Genomic DNA, 9,450 nt, shown 5'->3' with positions numbered 1-9,450 from the left:
GGGTGTTTCCTTTTCCATCCGTCTCTCAACGATTACCGTGTGCCCTCGAAATTTGTGGAGTGCACGCCATCTTGCGTTCTCGAAGTCAGCGTTGAACAGCCCACATGGATGTGCTTTACAATTTCTCAGCAGGACAGACGTGGACGCCAAGATGCCATTGAGTACCAGCCTGTAATGTTGAGCATTGCGCAACCCTTGGAAAAAGGGCTCTATAAGGTTGTTCAAAACAGCTCTGCTGATGCATACAGTCCAAGTTGCGACAAGTGGATTTTTTTGCAGGCTCGTGACGTCAGTCTGATACACAAGTTCCTACCGGAACACTCGCCATACCTCGTCATACCTCGTCTCATGTCAATGACCGGGCAGGAGGGGGAAGTACCATACGCGCTGGGATTTTCTTGCAACAGGGTTGTTGGACACGATGGCGTGACCGTCCAATTCAAAGCTCTTGACAAGGAGAATAAAGTGATGCACAACTTTCCCAAATTTGATCCTGAGGCCACACCTGTCGTGGTGGACTACCAAGTAAAGTCACCCCACAAGGGGTACCCAGAGATGAAGCAGGGCCAGACGGTGTATTAAATTTTTTTCTTCTTGCAGGACGGAGGAAGATAAGTTGGGAGGGAAAGTACGAGAGAAAAGGGAAGGAGCGGGGAAAGAAGGGGACAATTCAATAGCGGTAGTAAGCCAGAGCCAGACCGAAGCCACAGACGAAGCAAGACCAGAAATTTCCAATGAATGCGAGTATGGGGTGGGAGAGGAAAGAAAACAACGAGAACAAGAAAGAGGAATAGCCGTTTTACTTCTAAAGAAGAAAAGAGATAATAGTTGCAAAAAAAAAAAAGGTGATATGTACAAAAAAAAAAGACAATAAGGGGAACAAGGAAAATATGCAGGGATGCGAAGACACCCACGCACAAGAAAGAAAAGAATCCTGACACGGTGCAAAATGAAGTAGCAAGAAAACAACAATAAGAGGAAACGATTTGCCGGACGTTGTGGTTGCTTTCGACTATGTATTGGGAAGCTTATTTATGTATTAATATTAAAAACGGAATTTAATTGCAATTGCTGCTCTCCAGATTTGTGTTTTGTTAGCATTATCCCCCATTTTTTTGTCTTCTTTTTGGTATGTATCTAAAAATATATTTATTTGGTTACCCTTTCTTTGCAATGTATTTATGCCTTTACCGAAGGAATGTGCGTTGTAATGCTACATATTTTGGCGACCGTGTTTTTTTTTTTTTTTTTTTTATCTGTTTCTTGCTGAAACTGAGTGTGCAGTGTGTTTGAGAAGGAATAATAAAACAACGGAAGGGAAGGAGAGAGGAGGATTTTGAAGACCTTGTGAAAAAAAAAAAAAAAGCAAAAAAAAGTTCGGCTTTATTTGAAGGTAACATGTGAATAATAAAAAGAGGACAGAAGAGCTTTGGGAGGAAAAAAAAAAAAAAAAGGCTAACATTTACAAACATAGTGTTTATATGATTTTACTTTTTTCTTTTTCATTGTTTGTGCTTGGGCGGAGCATCGGGGTTTTTCCGTCACGCGATACTCCGTCATAATTACAATTTTTCATTTCATCTTTTTTTTTCTCTCTCTCTCTCTCTCTCCTTTACGAGTTCTCTTTTTTTTCCTCTTTGGGCAATGTGAGTGGTACTCTCCGCACTCTTTTTCACTCGCTGCACGCGGTAATCATCCCGCATCCAAAAAAAAATAGAGCAAGAGAAAAAAGGAGAAAAAAAAAGGATTTTTTTTTGTTTTTCTTTTGCTCTCCTGTTTCTTCTGGTTCTGATGGTGGCGAAGTGGGGAGGGACAGGAATTCCTACTGGAATAGGTTGGAAACAAAACACTGTAAGCCCTCATGGGAGAGAAATGGTGTTCTGTCCACTCTGTTGAATTATGCGACATACTTTTTTTCTTTCCTAAGCATTTCCTGCATTGATTTTTTTTATATCTCGTGCTTCTAACTGAAAGCGACGCTGTACGGAGTTTCTAGGGAACTCAAGGAGACACACACACAAAAAAAAAAAAAAAAAAGCTGGCAGATACATTAAACAAACAAACAAAGAAGCAAGGTGTGGTGCACGCTTACACAATTGTTAACAGGGAGAAATTGGGTCATCACTGTTGAACGCTTGGCAAGTACAGGTGGAAAAGGAGCAATCCGACAACTGAGGAGCATAGGCGAAGGAAGAAGCAAATAGCGGCAATATTGCTTATTCCTTTTTGCCACCCCCTTTTTTTTTTTTTATTTACTGCTTTGCCAAACGAAATGGCGTCATACGGGCCAAAGGATGGAACTGTGAGCGGTGGCAGTATGCAAATTCTTAATGATGAGTTTGATGAGGGAACAGTTGTCGACGTTAACAAGTTATCGGAGTACCGATATGGACTTCCCGTATATCAGGGAACCTCAACCGCGTGCTTTGACGGTGGTCTTTTGTTTCGTATCGTGGAGGAAAAAAACGGCGAACGTTGGTCTTTCTACAACGATACTCCAAATCTTCTGATGCAGGTGGAACTAGACTTTGAAAAGGGGTCTAATATTAAGGCACTTGGAAATACGAAACTTGAGCAAAAATCTAACGGTTCCATTGTTTGTAATGTAACTGTGCACCCACTTGAAACGGAACTTTTTGTAGAAGGTGAACCTAATGGGTACACGAGTAACATTAGGGCAGAAGGGATTTCTGATGAATATCTCAAAGATTTGGCTGTGCAGGACAAAAACACTATTGATAAGGAAACCTACGAACTATACAAATTGGTTGGAGAATCTTCTTCATCTGATGAGATGGTGAAGGTATGCGTCGCGAAGAAATTGAAGTTTGTGGATTTTGCTTTTCCACCAGAACAGGAATCACTCCAAATTGGTTCTATTATGCAAATGAAGGTGATACCTTGGGAGCGACCATGCATGTACTTATCAGATGAAAACGCCAAACAAATTCGTTTATTCCGCAGTGGCGTTCACCCAACCAATATTGATGAGGGTGATTTGGGTGATTCATGGTTCATTGGTGCGGTGGCCACTCTTGCAGAATTCCCAGACAGAGTGCGTGATATATTTCGCCACCCCGTTAGCATAGAAGAGGGCAAAATGGAACGTGAGGTTGGCGTGTATCGTGTCAATTTAAATAAAAATGGCTGGTGGACGAATGTTATTATCGATGATTACTTACCCTGTATGGGTGGTTGCCCAAAATTCGCTCGATCCAAACGGGACCCAATGGAATTGTGGGTTTCGTTGCTGCAAAAGGCATATGCAAAGATACATGGAGGTTACGGGTTTATCATTGCAGGTGATCCACTACACGCACTGCAAGATCTGTCAGGCTATCCTTGTTCTTCTTTTAACAATGCTCTGGCTGAGGCAAGAGTAACGGGGGGTGGAGAATTGTTTGAAAATCTTTTTCAGTACAGTAATCTCGGTTATCAGGTCTTATTTGTTGCTCCTACAAGAGAGACATTGAACAGGGGCGCAATGGATGGGGTAAGTGAGTCAACTTACGCTCGTGTGGGCTTGCGCCTTGGACACGTGTACTCTGTCTTGAAACTTTTATTTTTTCCAGAATATAATCTTCGCCTCGTGCAGTTACGTAACCCATGGTATCGTGATGGAGATGCTATTTGGAATGGGTTCTGGAAGAAGGGTGACAGAAAATGGAAGCAATATAGTGACGTGAGCGCCGCTTGTAACTATACAGAAGAGAATGACTTCACTTTTTATCTTGAGTGGGATGAGGTCTTGAGATTTTTTATGGGATGTGGTGTATGCTTCATTCAACATCCAATGTACGACTTTCGTATTCGTGGCTGCTTCATGCAAAATGTTCCCACCACCTGTTTGGAGATCTCCGTGGGTGTTCCCGTCATTATTTGCCTTATGCTCTCCCAAGATGACATGCGTGGTACCGATAAGCAGGAGTATTCTCCGATCATGATCAGCGTTGCACACGGTTTTGGTTCCATGACACCGATGAGTGTCGACCTCAACAGCGGTTTTGACACCGACCACCCTTCGCCTGAGTATGCATTCTTCCAGACCCGTGAGACCAGTATGTTCTACGAATTCCTGCCCGAAAATTCACCTTATTTGGTGGTACCACGTGCCATGAGCATGTATCCGAAACTACCATACGTTTTTGGCTTGCGTAGTCCGGTGGAGGTGGGTACACCAAATAGCCAGGTGCGAGTTGCGTTTCGTGCCCTGTCACCCGGATGTGGCATCTTTGATAACGCCAGGAATTTTGACGTCTCCACGGTGTCGTGCCAAACGGAGTATCAATCAATTAATCCTGAGCAGTTTTTTCCTGACATCTACGCTGGTACCGTCATTCAAGTTGAATAGTCATTGAGGTGGAGGGAAACATGGTTGAGTGGGAGAGAACTTGTATGATGAACCAGCAATGCTGCAAAAGCTGGAGTCACAACCCTCTCTCCCTCCAAAAAAAAAAAAAAAAAAAAAAAAAAGCCTAAAAAGCCCTCCTTTTAGAGTTTTTTTCCATCAAGTCATACACGCACGCGCGAAAAAACAACAACAACAACAAAAGTGATGATTGAGGGATACATGAGGGAGATTGGAGAGCGGTGCTGTGCATGACGTCTCTTGCAGTGCATGCAATCAGGAGTCGAGATGAATAGAAAAAGAGTAAAAATTAAAGAAGGAAATTCAATTAATGCACTGACGTTAGTCAATGGTCATGGCAAGAGACTCATTGTTCTATCTCATTACTGTTCTGCCTCCTATGTTTATTTATTTATTTTTATATCTTTCCATTGTCTATTGTCATTTCTTAACAACACATGTTTTTTTTTTTTTTCTTCTTTTTGATTCACAAAAAATTTTTTTTTTTAGTTCCCTTCTAAGATGTCTTAAAAAAAAAAAAAAAAGAAAGAAAAAAAAAAAAGGAGGGAATTTTCATTGTTCTTTTGCCTTTCCACCCCTTTTTCTTACCTTCTTTATGTGCAATAGACAAGGCAAGAAAGAAAAGGATTATGAATATATTACAAGAGATGTGTTGACAGAACGACAGTATGAGAAGGAAAAAAGCTGCGGAATGAGTTTGAAAGCAATTGATGTGAAATATATTTATTTCTTTCAACACCGCATTTATTTATTTATTTATTTTATTATTATTATTATTTTTTTTTTTGCGTGTGTGGAGCTTTTACGGTAGTAATTTTTTCATGGTGTCGGCCCCGAGGACACGAACGGAACCCTTTTGAATTTTTTCTCTTTTTTCGTGCTTCGACACACATTGTCTTTTCATCACCGTTTGAACAGGTTAACACTATTTCCTCTACAAGAGGAGGATATTGGGGGGAGGGGGCATTCTGCATATTCTCCTCTTGAAGGGACCTACCTTACTAGGTGCAAAAGTGGATGGTGTTTGCTGTTGGATTTCGCACTTCTTTTTACTTTCCTTTTCCATTCCCTGAAAATACCGGGTACCAGACACCGAAAAGATGTGCATTGCGATGATTTGTGAATGACTCTTGTGCAGAGGGGAGTTTTCCGACGCCTGGGTCCTCTCAAATCCGTGCGTCCGTGTGTTGGATCCAGTTCTCAGGTAAAAGTGATCATTATCTTCAGCACGGATGGGGGGAATTTGATGATGTTGTTGCCAAATAATAATGATGCACCCGCATTTTCACCTGCTTGTGTGTGTGTTCCTCAATGGCGCTTCTTCCCACCTTTGCGCTTTTGTTCTCTAATAGTGCCGCTAAATCTGCAAAGAAATAGGTCAAAAGGAATAAGGAAAAAAGAACAATAGAAAAGGTAATACTTTTTTGCGCGGACGAAGGGTGGAAAAAAAAAAAAAAAAAGAAAGAAAGGAGGAGGAGGGTTTTGGACGCCATATTCGTGTGGATCCCGATCTTTTTTTCTTTATTTTGTTATTTTTGCTTCTGACGGCCTTTAACCGCAGACGGACACATACACACAAGTATGGGCTGTGGGGCGTCGACTACGCAAAAGCCAACGACGGTGGCCCCTGAGTGGAACGTTCCCTTTGAGAAAAAGGAGGTAAAGAAGAATGAGAATTTTGTGGACGAGTTTGAAGAAACCACAATGCAACCGCTGCCTGAGAAGAATTCGTTTGAAAAAAAATTCAAAATTGGGGCACCGACCTTTGTCAGTGAAGATATTACACCCTGCTTTGATAACGGACTCCTCTACCGTATTGCTAAGGATGATGTGTGGGCGTTTTACAATGACACACGCAACTATGAGATGCACGTGGAGTTTACGTTTAGCAGAACCTCTTTGATTCGAGCAATAGGCAACACAAAGGTTAACCAGGTGGAGTCGAGCGGTGAATATGTTGCAGAGACAGTCGTGTACCCCACAGAGACGGTCATGTATGTGAAGGGCTCTATTGCAGGCTTTAAAAGCAAAATCAAGGCACTTCCATTATCAGAGGAATATCTTCAGGGAAGGGTTCGATCGTGCAACTTGTTAATAGAACCCGAGATGAATAGAGTGAAGGAATTTGCTGTGGACTTTCCCACGGATGATACGATCCTTGCCGAATGTCTTGAGAGGGATATACCCTTTATTGACATGTATTTCCCACCCAATCAGGATTCCATCGCAAAGGGATCGGACCGACCCATGAAAACGGTGCCTTGGGCCCGCCCAAACATGTACCTTCCAGACAGTTACGCCCCATTGGTGCGTCTATTCCGCAACAAGATCAGCCCCATGAGTGTTGATGCGGGGGAATTGGGGGATAGTTGGTTGGTATGCGCCATTGCTGCTCTTGCGGAGTACCCAAAGATGGTGCGGGGTATGTTTCATCACCCCCGAAAAGCTGAACTCACAGCAAAGGAGCGAGCCATTGGGGCATACCGTGTGACCTTAAACAAGAATGGTTGGTGGACAAATGTCGTTGTGGATGACTACTTGCCCGTCCTGGGTGGAAGGGTCAAGTATGCCAGATCGGTGGATGACCCCTGTGAGATGTGGATATCCATCTTGGAAAAGGCTTATGCCAAGCTTCATGGCAGCTACGCAAACATCATTGTTGGTGACCCATTACTTGCCTTACAGGACCTTACAGGTTGTCCAACGACACGCTATGATGAATCTTTTGCGAGTGATGTGGAAACGGGAGACACGGAGTTGATTGAGCGTCTGGAGCGTTATCACCGCAGTGGATACATTATCAGCATTAACACACCCGTTCGAGACCCTCAGGACGAAGAGAAGGAGAAAAAATATAAAGAAATGGGCCTAATGATGGGATATATGTACACAGTAAGGAAGGTCCGCCATTTTAAATCGGAAGAAATTTCTCTTTTGCAGATCCGCAATCCATGGTCTTCCGATGTGGAGTGGAAGGGGGACTGGAGCGCTAACGATTCCAAGTGGTCGCAATATCCAGATATTGCTAAGGCGTGTGATCAGGGTGAACCAGAGCCCGGTACCTTCTGGATGTCTTGGGGTGATGTTCAGAAGTACTTCAATGGCTGCGGTGTGGTTTTTCTTCGTTCATCTGGTATGGATTGCCGAGTCAAGGGTAACTTTGTCAAGGGTATTCCCGATGTTTGTGTTCAGATCACCGTAAAGAAGAAGATGGAGCTTGGATGCACACTTTCCCAACGCGATCATCGGGGCACGCGAAATTTACATGACGATTATCCGCCTATTATGATGACTCTATGCAGCGGTCGAGGTTCTGTGGATACCATGCAGGTGGAATATAATACCAACCTGGACGCCGATAACCCCACCAATCAATTCACTTTTATGCAGAGTCGTGATGTTGGTATGTTGTGCACCCTCACTCCGGAGTGTTCTCCCTACTTTCTCTTGCCTCGTATTATGTCCGATGAAGCTTCTGTTCCATACGTCATTGGTCTTTTCACTAACGAGAAATTTGGTGAAAGCATAAAGGCGGAGTTTCGGACGCTTCCGCCGGACAGCCAAGCCTTCGCAAACTTCCCTTCCTTTTCTGGCAACGGCACGTCTGTGATGGCGACATTTCAGGTCAACCGCCTCGGCTCTGGCTTCCCCCAGAATTTCAAAAACAAGGAGCTTGTAGAGAAATCAAGTGTGCCAAGGGAAGGGAAAAGGAGTGAAAAAAGGCCTTCCAAGGTCCCCGGGAAATTAAACGGAGTTCCCGTCCGCGCCTAGGGTGGAGGAAGACGGAGAGTGGGTGGTGCAAGGAAAAGAGGAGGACGAACGGAAAACAAACAAACAAACAAAAAACAAACAAATCCCAGTGCCCCGAGGAAAAAAAAAAAAAAAAAAAGACCGTGTGGGGAGGCAAAAGGAAAGGATCATGCCCATAATCTCGCAGTGGAGGAGGAGCAGAGGCAAAAAGAAAAATTGGAAGAAAGGGAACGGGGGTAAATGTTAAGAAGCCCTCTGTTTTAGCCTTGCTTTTGATGTTTATACGTATTTCTTTCTTGCCTACAGTTCCCTCAGTTAAAAGTTATCTATTGTTAAAACCCATGTTAAAAATACGTGAGACGCCACCAAACAAACCAGAGAAGTGATAGCGGCAAGCCGCCTAAGGGGAAAAGAAGGGGGTGAACTCATTTAAGGCTACAATAAAGTTACACTTTTTTGTAGTCTGCTCTCATTCATTTTCTATGTATCTGATGTGAATGGTGGAGAAGGGTGCATGGTATGTAAATGTCTATTTATTAACCCAAAGGTAGGAGAGGGGGGTTGACAAAGACAGGAGAAGAATATGGGTGTGTTTCTTTTTTTTACCTTTGCGGGCATTACTGTTGGTTCTTGTTATAGCCTTTGAAAATTCGTACTTCAAATATTTTTTTTTAAATGATATTTACGAGGTTAGAGAGGAGGGGGAAGAGGAAATAGGAAGTTCATTGTTGATTTTTTTTGAATTTTTTTTTTTTTTTTTTTTTTTTTTTTTTTTTTTTTTTTAGTACCCTACGTGCGTTGTTGCGTGTGTGTGAATGTAAATATATGTCTAGATTTGATATGTACATGGACCGGAGGGCTCAGAGTGACGTTGATGGATGGGTGGGTGGCGTAAGTCAAAGTGCACAACGGTAACAAGGGAGAAGAGAGGTGCCTTGTTGCTGTTGTTGCTGTTGTTTTATTGTGTTTGTGCCTCGTCGTTCTTTTGACACCTTGACGTCTTTATAGATATATAAGTATAAATATGTACATATATTTATATTTATATATTTTGCTGGTTTTGTATTTATTATTATTTTTTCCTTCCTTGAACTTTTTAGCAATTGGCTTCTCCCTTCCAGTCGGCCACCTTGGGTGTGTGTGTGTGTTTTATACAAGCTGCCCCACAACACCCATTATGTATCCAATGAAGGATGCGGCCCGGGTACCCTGCCATTCCGTATTTTTGCCAATTGTTTCCTTAGTTTTGATTTGCGTTTCGACACCCCTGTCCGCTGCTTGCCATGACTGCTGTTGGATCCGGGGCGCGCGCCATGAGAAACCAATGTTTC

At 42.9% G+C, this 9,450-nt stretch overlaps 3 protein-coding genes across 3 annotated transcripts, besides 13 other annotated features; all 3 read left to right on the top strand.

Annotated features, from left to right (window-relative positions):
* Positions 1-582, top strand: Tc00.1047053506563.220 (calpain-like cysteine peptidase, putative; the record flags this gene model as incomplete). The annotated part of the gene is made up of 1 exon (XM_811605.1): positions 1-582. A coding segment is annotated over one exon (582 nt), but the record flags the coding sequence as incomplete, so codon positions are not given.
* Positions 1-9,450: part of a sequence feature (heterozygous, Esmeraldo-like haplotype) that runs on past the window's edge.
* Positions 1,235-1,254: a microsatellite.
* Positions 1,581-1,610: a microsatellite.
* Positions 2,003-2,074: a microsatellite.
* On the top strand, positions 2,273-4,351 carry Tc00.1047053506563.210 (calpain-like cysteine peptidase, putative; the record flags this gene model as incomplete). Its single annotated transcript, XM_811604.1, has 1 exon — positions 2,273-4,351. The coding sequence occupies one exon, from the start codon at positions 2,273-2,275 to the stop codon at positions 4,349-4,351; it is 2,079 nt and encodes a 692-aa protein (XP_816697.1).
* Positions 4,448-4,473: a microsatellite.
* Positions 4,752-4,772: a sequence feature (AT_rich).
* Positions 4,878-4,910: a microsatellite.
* Positions 5,112-5,131: a microsatellite.
* Positions 5,132-5,156: a sequence feature (AT_rich).
* Positions 5,813-5,837: a microsatellite.
* Positions 5,951-8,140, top strand: Tc00.1047053506563.200 (calpain cysteine peptidase, putative; the record flags this gene model as incomplete). The annotated part of the gene is made up of 1 exon (XM_811603.1): positions 5,951-8,140. The coding sequence occupies one exon, from the start codon at positions 5,951-5,953 to the stop codon at positions 8,138-8,140; it is 2,190 nt and encodes a 729-aa protein (XP_816696.1).
* Positions 8,194-8,223: a microsatellite.
* Positions 8,852-8,902: a microsatellite.
* Positions 9,128-9,172: a sequence feature (AT_rich).

The sequence above is a fragment of the Trypanosoma cruzi genome, genomic scaffold (assembly GCF_000209065.1).
Source record: "Trypanosoma cruzi strain CL Brener 1047053516995 genomic scaffold, whole genome shotgun sequence".
In the NCBI taxonomy this organism is placed as follows: domain Eukaryota; phylum Euglenozoa; class Kinetoplastea; order Trypanosomatida; family Trypanosomatidae; genus Trypanosoma; species Trypanosoma cruzi.
The sequence above is the reverse complement of the archived record's forward strand: the minus strand, read 5'-3'. Positions and strand labels throughout refer to the sequence as shown.